The following is a 23,278-nucleotide window of genomic DNA, read 5'->3' on the forward strand; positions in this document are numbered from 1 at the left end:
AATTCTCTTGTAGAAGGAGGGAAAGAAGCATCATTTTCTCTTCATACTTGGGATCATGAAAGTGATTGATCAACCAATATTATTGTTAGCAAAGTTTGAAATAAGACAATGAGCTTTGTTTTGAATGAATTGATTAGACATTTACAGTGGACAAATCGTCCACGCTTATGTGAATGCTAGCATTCATTGAACGATAGAATAATATGTTGTGTCCTCACATAGAGATAGACTTGTATCAAAGCAGCATAAAGTAGATATGCTTTTGTTATATATTAAACTGTACAAAGAACCATTGAAATTGCTGGATTCCCACAAATCACAACAAAAACATGAGGAAAGAGATAAGTCGTACGTCATGCTTTTTTAACATTCTAGACTTGAGTGCTAATTCTTTTAATTGTTATTTACTAGATTGGATGCTCTTTCAATACAACCATACCAGTCCAATGTCTAAGAAGCACTTTTAAGCATGGAACATTATACATGCTGAGCATTGAATGGAGCCAAATCTCTGTTCAAGTCCGATTCTGTTGCTTTCGTGTCAACTGATAATAATTCCACTTGACATTTCAATTATTTTTGCCAAGATCAAATGAACTCTGTCCCCTTGAAAGACCTAAGGTCCTAAACCATCAGGTCCACTAGTCCAATCCACCCTATTCCAAGTTTCCAAACATGCCCCAAGAAGATTCTAACTTTTCCATAGCCTTTGGAAGATCTTGGACAAGAGCTAGAGCCTGGACTGGACCAGCACTGATTAATAACCCTGTAGTCAAGCAGCTATTGCTGATGAACCATGCATGGTAGTCACTAATTTCATGCCAGAATATAAGTAAATGTACAAGTTAATGATGATGAAATTTCTTTAGCAATTTGATGACTGTATACGAAATGAATTTAACGCCACATGTACCAAATTTATTTACTATATTGGCAGCCACATCTCACATGTAGACTAGACCCTTTATCAAATTCCTCCAGTAATCTAAACGGTAACAAAAACACGAGCATGTGCATGTATTTACACAAAAACAAAGTGACCTTCAAAAGTGGGTGGGATTCTTAGTGTATTCTAAACTGTGTGTTATGTAAGACTAAGGGGACGAATTCAAGGTTACAACTTACATACTATAGTGTGAGATATGTTCTTATCATAGTTGCTCCAGTAGGATCAGAAAGTAGATGTCTGACAAGGCCCCTTCTCAAATTATTTGGTGCTATAACAAACATATAAAGGGCAAAAAGCATGAGATCAACTGAGGACAGTGTAGAGCCAAGGAAACCCTGCCACATCCTGCAAGAGAAGCACAACCATCAATTATTCATATAAATATATAAATATATATATATATATATATACCCTAATAAAAAAGGAATCTATGCAAGCTTAGTTCATGCATTGAACAGCTAGGTATTTGTAGATTTGAGGCAATGCTTTGATGAGTTGAGTTGAGTTGAGTTGTAGTTTTTGTGTCATTGAATAAGGTATCTCGATCGGTATATGAGGACAAAGCAATAATTTCCAGAACAACTTTGCATATGATATAGAAAATTGATCATACCAAGTGGGTAAGCGGAAGAAAGTATGAAAGAATGTCCTAATGCCCTCAATATCCAGTTGCAGAATAAGTGCCAGTCCAAACAGAAAGAATGCTCTTTGGCGTTTCCTTTCTTGCGGCCAGAGGGTATTCCATGCTGAAAGAAAAGATTAAATTGAATAAAAATAATGCAAATTACAAATCACCAACTAGTCTCCCAGCATATGCTCTGAAGTATTAGAAATTTAGAAGTCACTCTAAAGACACACACGTTCACTAAAAGGTAGTGTGCTAGCCAAGCAAGGAAGAGAAAGCTAGTATAATTCAAATGGTTTATTATTATATCAAGCTAATGCTCCCTTTTGTGCAGTTATCTTCCAGGGTATGGAAATGCCTTAAACACTCATTATATATGTTTTCTTTCTGAGAATGTATGATGCAGATTCTGAATAAACCAAAAGAAAAACGTAGTACTTACCCTGCATTGAGATGTTCTCATTCCTTTTTCGGCTATGAATGGCCTTATAATGACCCTGCTTTAAAATATTTGCAATCACAGAAGCATATTTTGGAGCCTCCGACAAAGATCTAACAACTGAATACCCTGCTTGATGAAGATAGAATTATAGGTATCATTTAGACTGAACAATTGGGGAAAATTTGATTAATTAAATAATTTCAATTATGACCTGTGGCTGGATGTACCATGCAGGCAGCAGCACCAAATGCCAGGTTCTTTTGGTCTGTATTTGGTAAAGACCCACCAACTGGAATCCAAGACCATTCCTACATAAATAATTGCAAGATTAGGCCCCTGATTTCATTATGAAAGTAAGCTAGACCAAACTCCTGATCAATATGCAGAAATTAGAGGCCAAGAGTTTTTGTAAGTATTGTAGGCCAAGAGTTATCATTCATGTCTAAAAATGTGGCATTGTAGTCTGTCCATAAAACTTACCTCTTCATAAGTTTTTGTAATACGGATTCCCATTGTCTTTAACCTTGACAAGAGTTTTTTCTTCAATAAATCAAAAGGCATGGCTTCGTTAGAGGCCAAACAAGTTTCCTGCAAATCAATTCCTCTAAATTATTTTGTAAATAAATCAAGTAATGTAACAGACAAACTGATTTACAAGAAGCAAACCTCAAAGAACAGTCTTGTTGGGGACATGGGCATAACATAAAGAAATGTTGGATATTCTGCCTCTAAACATGGAACTTTTGGTTTCATGAAGTCTCTGTAATCCATGAAAACCATCAGGTTGGGATCATATGGATTATTTTCCACCTGAAATTGCAATATAGGATGGATGCGGTAGTAAGTCATCACAAATCTTCATCCCCAGAGAGCAAACTAGTCATCAGTCATCAGAGTACAGAATAACATTTGTTTCGGGGGGAAGGGGGGAGGGGGAGATGTGGATTCAAGACGGTATGAATATATTATGAATTGCATCAAAATTTGGAACAACAAGAAAGAAGGAACTGTAGGATACAAAAGAACTATAATAAATATCCTATATTAATTTTGTTTCTTTGCTGAGCAATTATACTGATGTATTACTAGTTGCAAACATAATTCATACCTCAACCTCCACACCGTAAGCTGTTTGGACAGACACCTTTGGACCACCCACCTCATATTGCAAAAGCTTCCCTGAAGCAGCTCCTGATGCAACAGTAGCAAGCCTATAATACCACGTTAGATTAAGTTTGAAACAAGGTATAGTCATCTTTATGCATACCATCACCAATTATTTAAATTGAAGAATGATTCCATCATATTCATACCTACAGGGAACAATGATATTGTTGTCACAGGCTACAAGACTATGACCATTGCTAGCTTCAACAATACTTTCCACCCTTGAACTAAGGTATGAAACACCTGACTCCACACACCTAAGAAAATTAATATGAATTATGTATCTACAGAGAATTACATTACCCACAATCATCAATGAGTAGAAATGTACAAAACAAAGAAGTGCCTGCAGTGTTACCTTCTCAAAAGCTCCTCATGGAGCACATTTCGATTAACACGTCCGTAAGCACGACCAATCAAAATGGGGTCACTATCATCATCAAGATAAACAATGGTATCCTGCCAAACATGCTCAATACACCCTTCTAGTCCAAGATCTGAAAATGCAAAAATTGAACCAGATATCAATGTGAGCAGAGTTTCAAGTGCTTTGAATTGGGTACTTGGTTCCTCAAAAGATACACAATAAATCAATTACCTTTGAATTCATCTTCCCAAACACCATAGTTATTAGTAAAGGGGAGGTCCGGGCCAATAAGCCCAACTTTGAGTCCCAACTTGGCTGACTCTGCAGCCAGAGCAAGACCTGCTGGACCACAACCAATCACTACCAAATCCAGTATACCATCTCCTACTGGTATTGGCCGTAGCTGAAAATTCATAAACAAGTTCACAAATTTGGGTTTTGGGTTTTGACCATGCATGCTTAAATACAAAGACTAACAGACCAGAGAGGCAGAGAGTTAACCAACCTTGTCAACGAGCTTTGACTGCTTCTCCATGGCCTTGTTCTGCTGCATTTGAACGAAGAGAAGCTCAGGCCCACCGCCCTTCACATAATCTTCCTCGTCCGCAAAGCCTTGCTTGACAGCCACACCCACACCGCCACCGCTTTCGCTTGCTCGCACTTGCAGAGAATGCTTGTACAAACCGTAGCGGAAGAAAGGAGCTTCCTTTTTACTTGGTAATTGTATTCCTCTTCTGCTTAACCTCCAAGTTGGGCAAAACGACACCGTCAATGCCGTAAAGTTTCGAGCTGCGAGTCCAGCGCAGTCCATGACCAACTCCTCTCTCTCTCTGTTCCTAACGTCTTAAAATTATCTTCACTACTCAGAGCCTGGCATTTGAGACTGATGGAGTAAAATGATATTAGCAAAAAAGTATATATTTTTGGGTGAAATATCAAAGAAGGACTCCGAGTTGAGAGGTCACTGAGTCTGAGAGCTCTGGACTGACTCGCTGCTGCTGCTGGCCACTGGGTCTTTCTCTGTGTGTGGCGTTGGGGATAGGGGAGCGAGTTATATGGTGCGTTTTAATTTGCTAAGTTGTTAACCGGTCATCCGAAAGCTGCCACGTGGATAATTTCTATTGGCCCGTGCTTTTGAGAACGGTCCCCTTATCAGTTATCAATACGAAGCATGCCTGGTTGCCGTTTCGCCGTTTCGGCATGTCTCGGTTGTGTGGGTAGCGTGTACCGCGTGTCTCGCCGTTTCAACAGTTCAACCATATTTCAGGCAAATATCATGTTAGCTTCACGTTGGGTGAAATTATTTTGAATTCAAAACATGATATATTAAATTGAGTTATTAGTATCGATTAACTGTTGGTTCAGTGATATTTTTTTTCTCTATAAGATAAACATTTTAACAACTAATCTTTAATCATAGTGTTGATTTGTGAAGTTGATGCAAACACAAGTAAGTAGCAATGTGAATTTTTAAGTAACCTCAATCGTTACTTAAAGTGTACAACAACTATAAAACATCAATGATTTACAAATTTATGTTCAAAACCTTATGCAAAAACCATATTATGAGTTGACATGACCATAAACACAAATACGGCCCAAGTTGATATAAGCATGATACAAGTAGAGGCATACAGAACAGAGAAAAATCGAGACAAATTTTGTTCCCACTAAGTACAACATCATTTTTTTTAGCACACACGAGTAAATGAGTTTGAACTAGTCCTAATTCGTTTAACATACTTTTTGTTCTCATTAAAATTTCAACAAGCAAAATTAATTTTTTAAATAAAAAATATTCATATTTAACTATAAGAAATTAAAATAATGTAAGATAAGTTTAAAATCCTAAAAAACAAATGAGCAAGATTAACAAAAATAAAGGAAAAGAGCAATTGACTGGTGGGCAACCTGTTTAAAGCACGATACGAGTACAAATGAGTTGTGGACTATGTCGGCCTTAGTTCTTGGCTATATGCCTATATATACGACACAATTATTAAATAGGGGGTGCTGAGTTGACCACCCCTTTAAATTTTTACCCCTTTTTGCCCATTTTGCCCCTGCATTAAAAAAAAAAAAACCATTTCTCCAATTTTGGCCGGCCACCCCTCCCCGCTGCCCGTGCAACCCCACCCCCTCCCCATCGCCGGCGCGACGCGACCCCTCCCCTTCTCCGGTCGACCCACTCCTCCCCTTCTCCGGCGTGACCCACCCACCCAGGCGAAGACCCGATCTTCCTTTTTCGGCAATCTTCCTTTTCCGGCAGAGTTGAGACGCCGGACCACTTGGGTTTGTTCCCCAAGTCACGACGAGTCCAACCCTGGTCTTCCCTTGCTCATCCGACCACCGTGCCCGGCTAATCGACGTCGTGAAGCTCCGCGGCTTTCGTCGCCAATTCCGACAAGGCAGAGAGAGGGGAGATCGGGGTGGGTGGGTTGATCGGAGAAGAGGAGGGGTGGGGTCGCTTCGTGCCGGCGGTGGGGTTGTGCCGGTGGCAGGGGAGGGTGGCCGGCCAAAATTAGAGAAATGGTTTTTTTTTTTTAATGCAGAGGCAAAATGGGCAAAAATGGGTAAAAATATAAAGGGATAGTCAACTCAGCATTTTTGTGTGATATGAATAGCTCCCCTTATTAAATAGACTAACACCGTCATGATACAAAACACGAGTGAACTCAATTTAAATGGTTGGGCTGGTACCGGGTTGAATTATGTTTTTTGTTTTTGGTTGGCACTAGTGGGCCTTGAAAAGTTGAAGCACCGTTTTCATGGGCTGAGACACCTTTAAAACTGCGTCGTTTGGAGGCGTCGAAGCTTCAATTCGTTATGTCGTTTAAGATAGTCGCATGAAACCAACCCTCGTTTCTGTGGAGGAAACCGAATGAAAAGCAAAGCAGAGCAGTGAGACTGTGTTCGCGGCAGACATAGAAGACTGATATATATAGAGAGAGAGAGACGCAGAGATGGGAAATCCAAAGCAAAAATGGACACCGGATGAAGAAGAAGCCCTGAGAGCAGGCGTCAAGAAGCATGGCACTGGCAAGTGGAAGGACATCCAGAAAGACCCCGAGTTCAATCCCTTCCTCTCCTCTCGCTCCAATATTGATCTCAAGGTCTCTCCCTCTCTGTGTATATATATATATATGTATAAACTTATACATATGTATGTGTATGTGTAAGTTTACTGTATATTGTGGCTCTCTTTGTGTGCTTTGTGTTTTCAAGAAAGCCGAAGAAAGTAGTTTTGGGCTGTAAAAAGTGACAACTATTGTTTGTTTGGATCAAATTAGAGATTCTTGAGTGCAAATAGCCTTGTTTTGATGGTATGTTAAAGTTTATAAGCATTTTGGATAGGTATTCAAGTTGCTCGCTTTGACTTGACCAAAATTATTTGTATTGCATAGGCTTTGTCCATTATTCAAGCCCTAATAAGTTGTTTGTGAATTATAATGATGATCCAAATTGCAGTTCTGGACCTATGAATTCGAGGTGGCTGACTCTTTAACTTTTGGAGTTGTGGATTAAAATGGTGAACCCATGGATCAAAAAAGACCTACCAGTTTTGTGTTTTGTCCGAGCATCCGGTGTACTTAATCCAACTTTTATTAGCTTGGTAGCTCATTGGAGCCACTGCTCACTTGACTCTTTCTGACATGGTGTTTTTTAATGTTACAACTTGGTTCCAGGACTGCCCACCTGTTGCAAAGTTGGGAGGCATTATTAAGTTACTTGATTTTTGATTTTTTTCCTCATCAGTTTGGTACCTGTTATTTGGGTATCAAAATTATTTTGAGAATGGTGTGCAATCGTATTAATCTAAATTCTATGTCAATAAATTACAGCTTCTTAATATCAGAATCATTGGCAGACTGCATTTAATATGGATCACAAAATATTTGCCAATTAATTACTATGTGTCTAGTGGTGCTCAAATTGTTTTCTGCTTGCGTAGGACAAATGGCGGAATATGACTGTTAGTGGCCTGGGCCCAAGAGAAAAATCACGGACGCCAAAAGCAAAAGCCAACCCAGATGCTCCTGCTACTCCATTGTCTAACCCACAAACTTCTGCCGCTGCTCCAGTCAGACGCGATGCAGCAGCACCAGCAGTAGCTGCAGCAGCTCCATTTGCAGACGATTCTTCAACAGTCTTACCTGATGGAAAAGCTGCTCTATTGTATGATACTTATTTCTCCTTGCCTTTAACCCTTCGATTTCTTTTGGCTTTTATTTTTACAACAGAATAAATATGCAGGTAACTCCATGGTACTGTATTACAATGAAGTTTTCACTGAATGTATTTGCATTCATACTGTACGATTGGAATTTCACGAATTTCCAAATTTGAGGAATGATGCGTAGAAAAAACATGGTTACAATATGGAACATGATTGCTCTTTAGACTCTTTTGGATTGACACAATTATGGTGATGGGGCAGCTGGCTAATTAGTGAAGTAAAAGGGGAGACTAGTTAATGTTTGATGAAGCCAAATACTCGTTAAATGGATATAGAGTCCTTGTACTAAGTTGATAAGGAATGGGTCATTTAAAATCAGTTCTATAAACATAGCTTTTTTCCTTTGCATATAAGTAGGTCGTAGAAATAAGAAAAAAGTGGTTTCACATGTAAAAGAAATAAAAATTATTTTGTTTCCTCATGCATGCAATAAGAATGCATCGTTTCATGGCATAGTTTCTTAGAGAGCTCATTCAAGAATATCCCAACTAATGGAATGTGTAATTCGGGTGCATATGGAAATGTAGCTATCCTAGTCTGAACTATAAAACTGCTTTGTGTGACAATTCTCACACAGATGCAATAATTTGCCTTGTGGGAGGATCTTGTTTTGCCTTGCATTCCATGGGCTCACATGATCTCTCTTCCTGGAATATATTATATGATGTTGTAGTTTCAGCTCACTCTTGACCCTCTCACGCCATACTTCTGTAGATTACAAAACTTTTAGGTTAAAGGAGCAGAAGTAAATAGAAGGATGTTCATTATTTCTATGTTGTATTCAATATGCCTACAGTTGTTATTCATTGCATTTTCTCAATTTCCAGCAAGTCCAATAGCCAGAGATACTCCTATTCTGTTTTTTTATTTTTTTTATTTCATTTTGTTCAATCCTTTTTCCATTTATGTATAACACACTTCTCTATTACCAGGTGCAATGAAATGATTTTTGAAGCACTTTCTTCGTCGACAGATCCAAATGGAATGGACACTGGTGCTATTGCTGGCTTTATTGAGGTATGCTTGAAGTTTATGCACTCAAATCCTGTAACTCTTTATTAAATGCATTTACTATTAAGGAAGCTGTTTATTTGTTTTGTGAAGTGAAGTAATATTGCCATGAATTGATTATAGGCTGGTCCTGTATAGATTCAAGTTTCAATTAATCATGATACATCATGTGTCGATATATAAACGCTGCAAATAAATTTGACTTAATTTTGCTTCTTGAAAATACAGCATTTAGTTAGACCAATGGATGTTACTTTTTTCATATTAGCTATTTGATAGATGATACCTAAATCTAAGCATTTAGTATTTTAATACCACTCAAGCTCACATATGCTAGAATTATCTTCAATTACATTTATTTTACCTCTTTGGCTGGTGACAATGAAATTTTCTGAAAATTTATGTGGAAAAGCATCCAGTAATAGTTGGTTTTGGAAGTCTCAGATGATACTTGCTTTCTACTACCTTTACATTGTCATGAGGTGTTACTGAATGTTAAATACCTTCTATATATTAATTCATATTTTGTTACCACTCAATTTTCATGATATAGTGGAAATAATTTGTGCAGCAAAGGCATGAGGTCCCCCAAAATTTTAGAAGGTTATTAAGTACAAGGTTGAGAAGGCTGGTTGCACAGGACAAACTTGAAAAGGTGACTGGTTTTATATTTTCAGATCAAATTATTTACTGAATATTTCTCACCAGGATTAGTCTGGCCGTATTACTGATATGTTTAAAAATTTCTAGTGCTATATTTTTTGTGCACTTTTTTGTTTGATTTGTAATTTAACGTAATAGACAGTAGCCCGATTAGATTGCAAGCGGAAATCAGTATAGAATATCAACTTACTTAAATTACCATATCACCAAAATGTAGAATCAAAATTGCTACAAGTTGAAAAGTAATTCCTCACTTGGGACGAAAACACCTGCCCCACCTGCCCTACCTGCCCCACCTGTCCCAAAACCGAAGGACGTCCAACCTAGGCAATTGCATAGTCCTTTTTATGGGACCCCTGGTGATACAATAGGGGAAGCAGCAGTGGCTGCTGCCTACAAGATTGCCGAGGCAGAAAACAAATCATTTGTGGCAGCAGAAGCAGTGAAAGAGGCAGAGAGGATTTCACAGATGGCTGAAGACACAGAATCACTGCTGCAGTTGGCAAAAGATATTTTTGAGAAATGTGAGTCCCAAAATTCCCAATTGTCGCACTTTTGCATATATTTTCGACTTCCTTTTGACTATATGTTCCTAATTTGGCAGGTTCACAAGGTGAGGTTGCACTGATGGTATAAGATATGAATCCCTGTCTTATCCAATTGGAAGATGACCCCTGTGATTAGAACTTGTAAAGTTAGTTTGCTATACTTCCATTCGTTCCTGAGGTGCCATCAAGCTAAGATAGTTTTTTATCATTCTGCTAATAAGGATAATGACACTACACCTCTTCAGACTAGACCTGTTGATGGAGAATTGTTTATGGATCATCTGTTTATCAAATATCACAGGTTTTAAATGATGTAATTTTGTCATTCCATTTAAATATTTAATGATAAAACTACAGATTCAGAGTGATGTTTTGTGTTTTGTTTTTTGTTTTTAAATAAATAATTGAAGAATCACAGCTATCCTCTGTTAGCTATGGGAAAAGAACCAGCCAACCAGGAATTTGTGAAGACTGAAAGAGAGACTCCATTTATGATTGGATAATTGAACGAATACTATAAATGCCAGATGCATGGGTCTTCTATCATGTCATGACTCTCAACTCCCCACGTACACCTTCTATATTAGGTGGGTGGAGTAAAATGTATGTGTAACTCAAAATCTGAACAAAAACACCGAACAAAAACAGTGAGATAGGGTGCAACTCAAAATCTGTTCAAAAAGGAAAAAAGTATTTGTGTTTGGCCGACTGTTATGCATAAATAATCTTCCACCTCACAATATATAAGTGAATTTTTAAGAATTATCGATTGCAAATTATCTATTGCGGGATGTGAAAGCATTCGAATGTTGTCTTACACCCAGATTAATCCTGCATTAGAGAAAATGTCCATAAATTTTCAATTAGATCTGCATGACCCCTTTTTTTCTTTTGGCAAGTGGGTGGGGTTCTCCCGGGAGAACGGGCGTGTGATTTGTACATAATAATATGAAGGATAAAAGCAATAATATACATGTCTGGAACCAAGATGCGGGAGCTACAAGTGAAGATAATGTAGCCAAATGCAATCAGCTTCATTATGCTTTCATGCTAAGGATGAGCATAAAACAGTGACTGAAATGAAAGGCCAAAAAGAATCAGATAAAGGAAGATGTTGAAGATGTAAACATAATTCTTGCTCAAATAACTATTTGTTTCGGGAGAAAAATCTCCACAGAACAGTAAGCATTGCCAACCACACTGTGTCATTGCCTAAGCATTACAGGTTGAATACCCATAACTTTGGTTCTGTAAAATGCATTACAAAATCTCATCCTTTGTTGTTGATGCAAAAGAACAAGACAAATGAAAGCAACACATGCTTAGCCAGAACAAAAAGAAATAACAATTAAAAATCGAAACCAATTGTCAGTTCAGAGTACAAAACCAAGACTGAAAAAACTATAACAGTACAAGCCCAAGCTCTGCCGGTTTCAATGCATTCCGCACTCGATAATTGTAGAGATAATAGTGAAGTTGCCCATCACCAGGTCCAAATTTCAGTTCTTTCAAAAATGACTCATTCTGCATGACATCCAATGCGTTGAAAACATCAAAATCCTTCTGTTTTGCTACGATAAGAGCATCATTCATCAACTGAAGCAATGGAGTCTTAGTAGAGACATTATAGTATGAGTAAGCGGCCTTCAAGATCGAGTAATTCTGATTGCCAAGGATGGACGAAGGAAGAGTGTAGAAGCTGCAGAAGTCCGTGATGTCATGAGTCTCTAGGCTCTCAACCAAGTAACTGTCCACCACATTCTCTTCTGGAAGAAGCCAATGCTCCACATCATTTTCATCAAAATCTGGTGCAACAACGAACTGGCTCAAGTAGTTCCTAAGCAACCGAGTAACAGCAGGTACATCACGAAGTTCCATTTTTCTGAATCCAGGAGTAACTGGTGAATCAGGTAACTTGTATAGTTTTATGGTTCGGCTCATAGTCATCCTAGCACCAAGCCTTGAAAACCCAACATCAATAAGCTTCTTTGGATTCAAAGATCTATGCCAGTACTGGCAAGTTGTTATTGGAGTTGGAAGAACCACTCCAGCTGTGTAAGCAGCTTGCCATATATTCTCCAAATGGACCCTCCTCGTGACCTCCTTGATCATAACAGGTGCAAGTCTCTTCGACCTAAGCTTCTTATGGACACATAAGAAATTAATCTCAGCCATTTTTACAATCTCATCACCGACTCGGATTCTAGCAGGGACACCGGTAATGAAAGCAACCAGCTTCTTATTGGTCTTTGCCCGAACCCCAATATGCCAGCTCCTAAAATAACCAGGGGGGTGCAAAGCCCACCTAAGAAACTCCTTCGAATAATTGAATCTAAACATGTTCTCATCATCCTCAACATAATTATTCTTCAACAGATTGTAGACCTCAGTGCAGGTCTCTTCAGAATCCAGGTCACATGTGGTCCATTCATACTGACTAGGCAGATTGTAAGGCTCTTGTTTGACCTCAGATAAAGGTGTGGGGGGCTCAATCGGGCCCTCAGGCAAACTCACATCCCCGAGATCCTTAAATTGCCCAACAGGTTGGGTCTCCCAAAACGTGTGCTTTTTCCCCATAGACATTGAATCTTGGAACTTTCGGACTATGGTTTCCAATGAGCTATCATCTTTCACAAGTGGGTTTGCTTCAGAATCATGATCTGCTTCTTTAGGAGACCCAGGTGGAGAAATGTTATCACCCATTTCAACTACTTATACTCAGGAACCTTCACTCAAGTTCCTAAACGAAAGAGTACTTGTTACCAGAGGCACAAAAATAACCAGTTCAAATTAAAAACAAACAATATTAAAACAACCTTTTAGAGAATCTGGGAAAACTAACATAGTAACATTACAACACTAGCATTTTTTTCTGATGCAAAAACTTCACAGAAAATCCCAGAAAGCTTTTCTCTTTAAATCCTTTTCCTAAGTTCAAAACGACCCATAATTGTAAAAATTCATATAGACAAGCAATGAATATCTAACAAATACAATTCAGTAGTAAGCCAACAGATCTGTGAAATTTAACAATACGAGCTATAAAAACGAAGAAATACACTCACAGTTCTAGTGGACGAGCTTGCGATACCTTGAGAATTTGATGGTTTTCTTTTCTTACTTGGTTATTCTTCGATTGGATTGTGCTAAGAGCTCACTAGATCTTGATTTTGATTTGGGCTTGTCGGAGACGAATGAGAATCTCTAGGGTTTTGGGTGAAAGCAAGCAAGCGTCTTTGAAGATGCCGCTGGAATTGGGAGAATACGAAAGTGTGTTGTATGGGTTTTCGGAGGATTAACCAACGAGGACATGAGTCACATGAGCATATACGCACCGGCTTTCGGTATGTAATTTTTTTATACGGTAAATATCAAAAAGCCCCCTGAGGTTATTGATAATGTCTTTGTTTACCCTTTACAGGTTTTTGAAATTTCAGTTTCATCCCCGTATGTTTGGGCCGCCGATCCATCATTTGGGTGTTTGGAATTTGGATCCAAGAGCATCTTGGACTAGTATTATAATTTTTTTTGGGTAGTATAATAATGTTTTCTTATAAATCGGATTTACAAAAATAAAGAGTAGCAATTCGTATTAGTAGGTTGTGACATTTGATATATATGTCAAATAATAATAAATGATGTGAAATGAGAAAATACTAACCCAATTAATTTTTTATATTCAATAAACCCAAAATACTATGTGTTAAAAATTTAAAACTAGGTTCCCTTTACTTATAAACAAAACTTTGCACTTATACATTAGCATTTCAAGGTGTCATTTGAGATCCCGTGAATATACACTTTGAAGCATTCCAAAGTGCAACTTAATGTGCATCATAGTTTGAGGATCTTAGAATGCACCTTAAGAAATCTTAGTGTGCACTTTGAGACATTCGAGGGTGGATATTGAGACATCTCAAAATGAACTTTGATGATGTCAAGTGGACTTTGGCGCATCCTCAAGGTGCGCCTGTGCACCTTAAGACATCCTAATATGCACCATAAGACATCCTAATATGCACTTTTAGACATTTTAGTCATTTGCTTCAAATAATAGTTAAACATGTTTGTTATGTTAAAAATCATATTATTTGTGTGAGAAAGACTTACATGTCGCGGGGATACCAATAGGTGGTATCCCCATCCTCCTCTCTCTTTTTTTTCCCTTTCTTTCTATGTGATACCACACATATGGTATTCTCGGAATAAGTAAGTTTTATTCTACTTGTGTTTAATGATAATATGACTCATTTAGTATTTGTGCTATTATGCTGATGATTAACTTAAATCAGCTAATTTTCCTGGCAAAAAAAAAAAAAATGAATCTGTTAATTTCGTGTTGAATTTAAGTCGTGTATGTATTGTGTTAAAATTATAGGCAAAAAGACATTTTTAGTTCTTGTACTACGGATGAGTCGCACTTTGGTTCCATCATTTTAATTTGAAGTTTTTAAGTACCGTGTTTCTATTAATGTCATAATTAAGTCCAATTCGTCAAAACAGAGACATAAAATGTTGACGTGGCACCACCTGACTGGCTTTGAAGTAGACGATTTTAACAGATTGAATATGATTGCAACACTAATGAAAATTCAGTCCTACAAACATACAAATTAAAATGGCGGAACCAAAGTGTGATTTACTACAAAGTACAAGGACCAAAAGTGACTTTATGCCAAAATTATAATTATAAGTTTATAACTCCTAAAATTGGGTTCATATTTGGCCACAGGCCTATGTCAGAAAAGCCCACTAACAAGCTTTCTCACATGTCCAGCCCGATTATGCTTGACTTGCAGCAAAATAGCGAGTCACATTCTTCTTCGATGTTTGATTTCCGCTCCACCAGACACCACTCAGTGAGTCAGTGAGTGAGCGAGTGAGGAAGTTCAAACTCAAGGATTTCACAAAGCTCAACTTCACTCCCAGTCTGCTGCAACCAAAATCAACATGTGCGGGGACGCAACGAACTGGGACGAAGATGTTTACTGGGAAACCATATTGAAGGAGAGGGAGATCCAAACCCGAACCGTTTTCCGAACCGTTTGGGCTCCCTCCCTAAACCCTAACCCGGACACCATCGTCGTCGCCTCCAGCGATGGCTCCCTTTCTTCCTACTCCATCCCCTCCATCATCTCTAAGCTGGTACGCACCTCATTTTCTTCACTCTTCTTCTTTTTTTTTTTTTTTTTTTTGTAATTGTTTTAATTTTGGTTGCAGCCACTGGGTTTTAGCAATGTGAAAGCTCCACAGTAAGTGTTCCAGGCCGTACATTGTTTGTAACCATACGATGTCGTATTGACTATTAACAACAGCTGGTTATGGTTTTACTTTTGGTGGAATTTGAATTTTGTTTGCAGCTTGTTAATGGCTGAACCTAGTTGCTTCCTTCAAGCACACGACGGACCTGCCTATGATGTTAAATTCTATAGCCATGGCGAAAATACTCTTTTACTGAGGTTCAATTATGTACTTTAATAATTACGTTTAGTAATTTCTTCATTCACCATATTTAGACTAATTAATTTTTCTCCGATTATTTATATGCAGTTGTGGCGACGATGGTCGGATTCGAGGATGGAGGTGGAAGGACTGCACACAATCAGATGTGACTATTCTTTTGCAAGGTGATTGAAGCTTTTGACAGCTTACCATACGGTGTGCATTAAAATGATTCTACTAGTATTGCATTGTTCCTTGAATTTGATACGTTGCTTTGGTGTATGAATGAATGTAGTTCTAATTCTATGGATTTGGCTTATTTGCATTGTTTTTTTCTTCTTGTTTATGCAGGAAACCAAGCAAAGCCAGTACTCGACCTGGTGAATCCTCAACATAAGTAAGTCATTGAAAAAACAATATGCAGGGGCTAGTCTTTCGTATGATTGATTTTAAATGCATATCTTGTATTTAATTCATAGGATCTACAGACGACTTTGGTATGATATGAACCTTTAGCGTGTAGGAGTATTATTTTCTTCAGAGTTCAACATGATGTGTGCATGTACAAGTCTTACTTCAATAGATATCGTCTATAGGACAGTGTAGATTGTATTTGTTCATTTGCCTTATAACATGTGCTTCGAACAGTCCCCAGCATTACTTTCCTTCACATTTCTTGTTCATTACTGATGTCTTTGTAGAGGTCCTTGGGGGGCTTTATCTCCAATCCCTGAAAACAATGCTCTTGCTGTTAATACTCAGGTATGTGATTTTTGTATTTTTAAAACACTAGTCATATACTGTCTTCTTTTATGAACATGGCATATAGTATGTTTTCAAATGAGTGTGTTAATATTTCTTTTACTACAATAGGGAGGATCCATTTTTTCTGCTGCTGGTGATTCTTGTGTCTATTGCTGGGATGTGGTATGTATTGGTTCAAGGTGAATCTTTTACTCATGCCACGTTGTTATTGATTTAATTTCCTACTGCACTGATTCCAGCATGATTTGTATTGGAAATCTTTTAGGAAAGAGGTCAAATCAAAATGATTTTTAAGGGCCATTCAGACTACTTGCATTCTATAGTTGCTCGGAACTCTACCAATCAGGTCAAGTCATATTCTTCTTTTTTCTGAGTTATGTTAATTGGTATGGAAATGACCACCCATTTTTGTGATTAGTTATCTGATCCAATTGGTTGTTTACAATGACGTAGAACTCAACATGTAAACTGCAAGTAGCAATGCATTTTCAGAATTGTTGCACATTGAAGAACTATATTTGGTGCATTATTCCTCTCGCTAAAGTGATTGTTTTAATCTTTTCCAATATTCAGATCATAACTGGTTCAGAGGACGGGACAGCACGTATATGGGGTAAAAACATAGCATTTTTTATTTTCAAGGATTATGGCGGAAAGTTGTTCAGGGAGTGAATTTTCATGAATGAACACTTACCGTTGTCCTCAGAGTTAGTACGTTAATGCTTTGACTACCACATCATTGTCCAGTGTCATGGAATTGTTCTTAGTGGCATGTTTTTAATATTTTACCCAGATTGCAAAAGTGGAAAGTGTGTTCAAGTGATTGAGGCAACAAAGGATATTAGATCGAAAGGATTTTTTTCGTGTGTTAGTTGCATTGCTCTTGATACAAGTGAAAGCTGGTTGGTAAGCATTTATGTGATGAGAATGTGATTGCTTTAGTGTTCTCATATAATTCTTCTGTTGAAGTTTCTTTTTGCTATGACATGTGTAATCTCTTTTTCTTCCATAGGCTTGTGGTAGTGGTCGGAGTTTATCAGTTTGGAACCTTCCTGCTTCTGAATGCATTTCAAGGACTTCAACTCGTGCATCTGTACAAGATGTAGTATTCGATGAAAATCAAGTGAGCTCCCCCCCCCCCCCCCCCCTTTCTTTAACTAAAGTTTCCCCAGTGCCATAAAGTTTATTTTACAAAAAAGAAATCAATACCTTAAGCAATTTGTAGTTTCATCCCTTGTTTTTAGTTTGTGATGGTGGCCAGTTTCTATGTTAATCCAGTTTTCCGTTTTATGGGACTTTTCAGTTTTGGTAATTTATTTATCGTCGCATGAATAATTTTCTGTGCATCATTTAACCGCCTTCGAATTTGTTTTGTTAGATTATCTTATTCTATAATTTTGTGATGATTTGGGATTTAATTTCCATTTCACATTTTTATTGTCATCCGATAATTCCGATTACACTGTCAGTTTTTAGGCTTATCTACTTTCTACTAAAAATTCCATGTTTCCCTTAACTTCATTCTCTCAACTAGTCATTGTTGCTTCTCCTTTCCAGGTATTAGCAGTTGGAGCAGAGCCTCTACTTAGCCGTTTTGATATAAATGGCGCAATTCTTTCACAAATGCAATGTGCTCCTCAGTCAGCTTTTTCCGTCTCATTACATGCATCTGGGGTATGTTTAACTTGACTCCATTTCCCTTTTTTATTTGTTAATAATATATGAGGCCTTTTATTTTAAGAATGTTGGCTTGCCAACTTGTTCACTTCATTGGGTTTACTAATAGGTGCAAAGTTATCAGCAGTAGTTACGGAGGTATTGTGGACGTTATGGAAATCTTTTTTCACTTCTCATGCCATTGAACCATTGTTTTGTTCAGGTTACAGCAGTAGGAGGTTATGGTGGTGTTGTGGATGTTATTTCGCAGTTTGGAAGCCACTTGTGCACATTCGGCTGCCGATGTGTTTAAACAGACTTCACTTTTCTTCTGCAGTTTTAATGGTGTGCTTGAAAGAAGAGTAACCTGCAAAGGTACTTAAAAACTTAATGTGTAGTAAACATCCAATTACATGGGTTTGGAAAATTTCTGGTGGGTAACCTTGTAAGAACCATATGAAGCATGGATGTGATGAGAGCTCCATATAGTTTGCTGAAGCTGTTAAATTGGAGGTTTTCCCATTTACCATTTTTTTGGAACCACTATTTACTTATTTTAGTTGAATCCTCACCAAAGTTATTATATTAATGTCATGCGGGTTCGGGTTTGACAAAAGAAAATTAGGGGTTCAAACATTTATCAGTACCTCCAGCTATACAAACTTATAATTTTTAATTTACCACTGGAAGTATTAATCCAAAAATAGGAAAAGGCCAGGCTTTTTTATTTTTATTTTTAAGTTCTTAATTTTCTTTTTCTTTTTCTTTATAAATTTTGACCAGTAAATCAGAAATAAAATTGGAAATTATAGATCTTATTATCTGTACTGATCAAACTTGCAAATCAAAGCCCAACTTCTTGTTCCATGTCAAGGCCCATACATTTGTGCAGGCCTTCTTTGAAGAGGCCAGAACGTTTTACATTCCTATTCCAATCCCCCCAACCATCGACCACCACGTGTCCTAAACGAATCAGGATACGAGAAGACCACACTCCCTTCGAACCGCCTATTCGATATTGTATACAATCAACCCTCACTCGCAGTCTCGCACTCACTAGTTTGTCAAACACAACAAAGTCTCTCTCTTTCGCACATTCCTTAACTCCGCGGCTTAGATCCGAGGAGTTTGGGAAACCCTAGCTCTCAGAAAACGCAAACCAAAAGCTCTCTTCGCTTTCGCTCTCTCACCGATCATCTGCAGGTCTTCCTCTCATACCCTATCGCTTTATTTACTCCATCTTTTTGACTCGCTCGGTTACTGCGATCTGGTTCTTTTTGTTTATTCTTTTCAATATTCTTTCTTTTTACCAAAATTGTTGGAATCTGAATCGACCTTTGTTCGTTGATGTTGATTTGGTGTGTCTTTTCTTTTCTTGGATTTGTTTTTGTTGAATATGATGTTTCAATTATTTGTATTACGTATACGCTTCTGGGTTCTATTGTATAAGTTATATTCATATTCATTGACCATGGAATAAGTTCTGTTATATATATTTGAGAATTTATTTCCGAAATTACGGGAAAGAAAATTTATAAACAAAATTTTGATAATTTTTTTATATTGTTACAAAAAGTTTTCTGATGCCTTCGATCTTTGAAATTTTTGTATAATTGCAGCTAATATTGCTCATGTTTTGGTTATCACTTCTCACTGCGTGGTTTATGTTATTAGGTTTATATTGTAGTTCGTCATACATGGATGCTTAATGTAGCTGTTATGGCGTCCTAAACAAACTGTTTTTCTATATGAAATTGTGTTTTAACTTGAATCTCTTAAAGTCTTAAACCCTCCTAGAGAGAAGGATGAATAATATTTTTTAATGGGTTTCCTTGAGCCAACCATATAACTCTGAAATCTGAGTGACTATAATTTTAGTAGTGTGAAACAATGGAAATATCTTTATGATTTTAGTAGAGTGAGCCAATGGTAACATCTGATTAGTATGAACACCCTTAATAATATTGATTAATTTATATTCACATCCAGCTGTACTGGTTGGGAAGATTTAGTGATGTTTTTCTTTTTACTATTGTTGTACTTTGGCAGCCATGGCAGCACCAGAAGGATCGCAATTTGACGCTCGTCAGTTCGATTCCAAAATGAGTGAGATGTAAGTAATTTTTCTCATTCTCTACATTTGAACTACATGTTTAGATCTCTGAACACTCTAATTTTTGGAGGGGGTGTTGGCACGTTTCTTTCTGCTCTCTTCTTCTCTTTATTCTATGGTTCAAAATTTGTCATAGGAAATCAAATTGGGTGCTAACTATTTCTCCATGTTTGGTGAATTATTGGCTACAGACTTTCAACTGAAGGACAGGAGTTCTTTACATCATATGATGAAGTTTATGATAGTTTTGATGCAATGGGTTTGCAAGAGAATCTTCTGAGGGGCATTTATGCTTACGGTATGTATAACAATGCTCTCTTTTTTCTCTCCTTGTATTAAGTTATGTTGTTTTGCGATATGAGGAGTAATCATGAAATTTTGTATGTTGATGTTTGTGTGAAGTTCTGCATGTCTTCTGGCCAGGTTTTTTTTTTTCTCTAGACTGGTGAATGATTGGACGTAGTATAATTCCTTCTGCAGGTTTCGAAAAACCCTCAGCTATTCAGCAAAGGGGAATTGTTCCCTTCTGCAAGGGTCTTGATGTGATTCAACAGGCTCAATCTGGAACTGGGAAAACAGCAACTTTCTGTTCTGGTATTCTTCAACAACTTGACTATGGTTTGACAGAATGCCAGGCCTTGGTCCTGGCACCCACTCGGGAGCTTGCTCAACAGATCGAGAAGGTTATGAGGGCACTTGGAGACTATCTTGGTGTGAAGGTACATGCTTGTGTTGGTGGAACCAGTGTTCGTGAAGACCAACGCATTCTGTCAGTTGGGGTTCATGCTGTGGTTGGCACTCCTGGGCGTGTTTTTGACATGCTAAGAAGGCAGTCACTTCGTCCTGACCACATCAAAATGTTTGTTTTGGATGAGGCTGATGAAATGCTTTCCCGTGGTTTTAAGGATCAGGTCTGTTTTCAAGCCAATTTTTTCATATTTATGTGCCTGCTTGTTTTATGACTGTGACTGTAATGAGTGCATCTGAAGAATGACGTCATGTTTGGATAATGGATTTCTCATATACATGGATGATTCGTGTAGGATGATATGAGTATGTGGTAAATTTTTTAATGTAATATCGTTGGTGTAGTTGGTTACAGTAACTAAAGGTCTGCTGGGTTTTCAGAGAAGAAAACATTCCCCCCTCGCTTGAAGATTGTCCTTGACTGAACCAAGGACAATATAATCATGTTTCTACTTACATACGTTGGGTTTTTTAGAATTATAATCTATTAAATTGGGTATGACCTGAACTGTAATGTATTAAAACATATAAGAAATAATCAATTCAAATTTTGTAATGACAAATATACCGAGTTATTGGCTTATCCTCTAGTTCTATATAAGTGTTTCTTTTTTTTATGTGTGATTGCAATGCATTGAGTGAGAACAGTTTGTTCCACCTTTGTATCATTTTTAGTTGCTTCATAATATGGCTTGGACTGCTTGAAAGCATTGCAATTTTTTAATTGAAACTCTATCTAATATTTTTTTTCTTCCAGATCTATGATATATTCCAGCTTCTGCCATCAAAGATTCAGGTTGGTGTATTCTCTGCCACAATGCCACCTGAGGCCCTTGAGATCACAAGAAAGTTTATGAACAAACCTGTGAGGATTCTTGTGAAGCGTGATGAACTCACCCTTGAGGGTATAAAGCAGTTTTATGTTAATGTTGACAAGGAGGAATGGAAGCTTGATACTCTCTGTGATCTTTATGAAACCTTGGCCATTACCCAGAGTGTCATTTTTGTGAACACTCGACGCAAGGTGGATTGGTTGACTGATAAAATGCGAAGCCGAGACCATACAGTTTCAGCCACCCATGGAGACATGGACCAGAACACCAGAGACATCATCATGCGGGAATTCCGTTCTGGGTCGTCTCGCGTCTTGATCACCACTGATCTTTTGGCTCGTGGTATTGATGTACAGCAAGTCTCCCTTGTTATCAACTATGATCTCCCTACCCAGCCGGAGAACTATCTCCATCGTATTGGACGTAGTGGACGATTTGGTAGGAAGGGTGTTGCCATCAACTTTGTAACCAAGGATGATGAGAGGATGCTGTTTGATATCCAGAAGTTCTACAATGTGGTAGTGGAGGAGCTGCCATCGAATGTTGCTGATCTCCTCTGATGAGATTTTGTCTTGCTTCTTTATCACCAAGGAAAAGTTGGTTTCTGCTTAGTAAGTGTTGTTTGTCGTTTGTTTCTTTTTGGGTCCTTTAAGCCTCGCCACCACCTCCACCATTTTGTGTCTTTTCTCTTATATTTATAGGGCTAGTTCTTCAATTCATGTTTTGTTGGAATGATTATTTAAGTGGTACAAGTACTTGCAATGTGAACACCATCATTGCCTGAATTGGTGTGGTGGCAACTGTTGTTGCATATTTTGCTAGCTACTAATATTTCTGATGTATGTATTTTTCCTAGTTTTACTTGGATTTCGATGCTTTTAAGTTTTGGTTTATTAATGTTGGTATGCCATTCCTGGTATGGCCCTCGGTAACTATCCTTTATAACTCCCCCATTCCTAGTAATGGCTGTATCCATAGCGCCTTTATATTAGTTGAGATTGCTAGCAACTGAAGCATCTCCCTATCTTTTGGAGAGACGAAATAAACACAATAACACATAATATGAAGAACATGATACGGTACGGCTTAACCCTTTTTTGGGAAAGTAGATGAGTTTGAAAGGGTTTTCGCTTATTAAGTTAGTACCCTCTTTTTCCTTTTTAACCAGGTAAGACTGTTGCTCTGTCGGTCAGGTGGAGCCCATTAATTTAGATATATTTTATTGGGTCCCAAATGTCCCTCATATGCAATTTTAGTCTGACCGATGAGACGTAGTGACCTTTAATAATACTATAACTAATATATAGGGTCAACATCTATTTTCCCGGGTCAGCCTCTTAAATGCCTTCTATGAACCGCGTTGTTGACTCAATTAGATTAGCTTCTTTCACATAGAGGGACCTTACCCACCCTTTCTTTCATAATCATTCTTAGCGTGACGTAGTTAAAGAACAAAGGCTCCTAAATACCCAAATACTTTTGGTAATTAAACGGATAATAAATACTATGCTTCAACATCAAACAAGTCATCATGGCAAAAAAAAAAAAAAAAATCAAACAAGTCAGAATGCGATAATGAAGGAATCAAAATCCAATCATTCTAATTTGTCTGTACTTTGGAAGGTTGATGAAAATATAATATAGGGAGACTTAAATACAGTCTATATGAATTTTTTTAAGATTAAAATCAGTAGTGATTTAGAGTTTTGATGG

At 37.7% G+C, this 23,278-nt stretch overlaps 5 protein-coding genes across 5 annotated transcripts; 3 read left to right on the forward strand and 2 right to left on the reverse strand.

The window, feature by feature from the left end:
* Positions 1-892: 892 nt before the first annotated feature.
* On the reverse strand, positions 893-4,572 carry LUT2 (Lycopene beta/epsilon cyclase protein). Its single transcript, XM_086244939.1, has 11 exons — positions 4,056-4,572; positions 3,782-3,953; positions 3,542-3,680; positions 3,330-3,440; positions 3,125-3,227; positions 2,683-2,826; positions 2,497-2,604; positions 2,228-2,324; positions 2,017-2,142; positions 1,563-1,695; positions 893-1,294 (listed from the first exon to the last, which is right to left on the reverse strand). Exons 1-11 carry the CDS (start codon positions 4,359-4,361, stop codon positions 1,129-1,131), a joined length of 1,605 nt encoding a protein of 534 aa, XP_086101065.1. The 5' UTR covers positions 4,362-4,572; the 3' UTR covers positions 893-1,128.
* A 1,837-nt stretch (positions 4,573-6,409) lies between these two features.
* Positions 6,410-10,380, forward strand: LOC147285142 (single myb histone 4-like). Its single transcript, XM_086243689.1, has 6 exons — positions 6,410-6,663; positions 7,503-7,726; positions 8,720-8,804; positions 9,370-9,453; positions 9,679-9,985; positions 10,066-10,380. The coding sequence occupies exons 1-6, from the start codon at positions 6,514-6,516 to the stop codon at positions 10,095-10,097; spliced, it is 882 nt and encodes a 293-aa protein (XP_086099815.1). The 5' UTR covers positions 6,410-6,513; the 3' UTR covers positions 10,098-10,380.
* Positions 10,381-11,132: 752 nt separating this feature from the next.
* NMT1 (myristoyl-CoA:protein N-myristoyltransferase) lies at positions 11,133-13,296 on the reverse strand. Its single transcript, XM_086244173.1, has 2 exons — positions 13,075-13,296; positions 11,133-12,749 (listed from the first exon to the last, which is right to left on the reverse strand). Exon 2 carries the CDS (start codon positions 12,710-12,712, stop codon positions 11,411-11,413), a length of 1,302 nt encoding a protein of 433 aa, XP_086100299.1. The 5' UTR covers positions 12,713-12,749; positions 13,075-13,296; the 3' UTR covers positions 11,133-11,410.
* Positions 13,297-14,779: 1,483 nt separating this feature from the next.
* DWA1 (DWD (DDB1-binding WD40 protein) hypersensitive to ABA 1) lies at positions 14,780-18,401 on the forward strand. Its single transcript, XM_086242813.1, has 13 exons — positions 14,780-15,154; positions 15,230-15,261; positions 15,370-15,468; positions 15,560-15,636; positions 15,803-15,848; positions 16,153-16,213; positions 16,325-16,378; positions 16,482-16,562; positions 16,790-16,829; positions 17,010-17,122; positions 17,229-17,339; positions 17,774-17,890; positions 18,096-18,401. The coding sequence occupies exons 1-13, from the start codon at positions 14,960-14,962 to the stop codon at positions 18,183-18,185; spliced, it is 1,116 nt and encodes a 371-aa protein (XP_086098939.1). The 5' UTR covers positions 14,780-14,959; the 3' UTR covers positions 18,186-18,401.
* Positions 18,402-18,911: 510 nt separating this feature from the next.
* On the forward strand, positions 18,912-22,458 carry LOC147285145 (eukaryotic initiation factor 4A-2). Its single transcript, XM_086242812.1, has 5 exons — positions 18,912-19,075; positions 19,922-19,985; positions 20,177-20,283; positions 20,466-20,896; positions 21,490-22,458. The coding sequence occupies exons 2-5, from the start codon at positions 19,924-19,926 to the stop codon at positions 22,123-22,125; spliced, it is 1,236 nt and encodes a 411-aa protein (XP_086098938.1). The 5' UTR covers positions 18,912-19,075; positions 19,922-19,923; the 3' UTR covers positions 22,126-22,458.
* Positions 22,459-23,278: the final 820 nt, after the last annotated feature.

This window comes from Dryas octopetala, chromosome 5, assembly GCF_963921425.1.
Source record: "Dryas octopetala chromosome 5, drDryOcto1.1, whole genome shotgun sequence".
In the NCBI taxonomy this organism is placed as follows: domain Eukaryota; kingdom Viridiplantae; phylum Streptophyta; class Magnoliopsida; order Rosales; family Rosaceae; genus Dryas; species Dryas octopetala.

What these genes read in the sequence shown, in the direction of transcription:
- NMT1 (XM_086244173.1), bottom strand. Translation starts at nt 12,712, where the DNA reads ATGGGTGATAACATTTCTCCACCTGGGTCTCCTAAAGAAGCAGATCAT.
- LOC147285142 (XM_086243689.1), top strand. Translation starts at nt 6,514, where the DNA reads ATGGGAAATCCAAAGCAAAAATGGACACCGGATGAAGAAGAAGCCCTG. An exon ending in GATGGAAAAGCTGCTCTATT is followed by an intron (nt 7,727 to 8,719) that starts GTATGATACTTA and finishes CTCTATTACCAG; the next exon opens with GTGCAATGAAATGATTTTTG. An exon ending in CACAGGACAAACTTGAAAAG is followed by an intron (nt 9,454 to 9,678) that starts GTGACTGGTTTT and finishes ACCAAAATGTAG; the next exon opens with AATCAAAATTGCTACAAGTT.
- LUT2 (XM_086244939.1), bottom strand. Translation starts at nt 4,361, where the DNA reads ATGGACTGCGCTGGACTCGCAGCTCGAAACTTTACGGCATTGACGGTG. An exon ending in TTGGGAAGATGAATTCAAAG is followed by an intron (nt 3,681 to 3,781) that starts GTAATTGATTTA and finishes TTGCATTTTCAG; the next exon opens with ATCTTGGACTAGAAGGGTGT. An exon ending in CATGGTACATCCAGCCACAG is followed by an intron (nt 2,143 to 2,227) that starts GTCATAATTGAA and finishes TTCATCAAGCAG; the next exon opens with GGTATTCAGTTGTTAGATCT.
- LOC147285145 (XM_086242812.1), top strand. Translation starts at nt 19,924, where the DNA reads ATGGCAGCACCAGAAGGATCGCAATTTGACGCTCGTCAGTTCGATTCC. An exon ending in GATTCCAAAATGAGTGAGAT is followed by an intron (nt 19,986 to 20,176) that starts GTAAGTAATTTT and finishes TATTGGCTACAG; the next exon opens with ACTTTCAACTGAAGGACAGG. An exon ending in GAGGGGCATTTATGCTTACG is followed by an intron (nt 20,284 to 20,465) that starts GTATGTATAACA and finishes TTCCTTCTGCAG; the next exon opens with GTTTCGAAAAACCCTCAGCT.
- DWA1 (XM_086242813.1), top strand. Translation starts at nt 14,960, where the DNA reads ATGTGCGGGGACGCAACGAACTGGGACGAAGATGTTTACTGGGAAACC. An exon ending in GAAAATACTCTTTTACTGAG is followed by an intron (nt 15,469 to 15,559) that starts GTTCAATTATGT and finishes ATTTATATGCAG; the next exon opens with TTGTGGCGACGATGGTCGGA. An exon ending in CTCTTGCTGTTAATACTCAG is followed by an intron (nt 16,214 to 16,324) that starts GTATGTGATTTT and finishes TTACTACAATAG; the next exon opens with GGAGGATCCATTTTTTCTGC.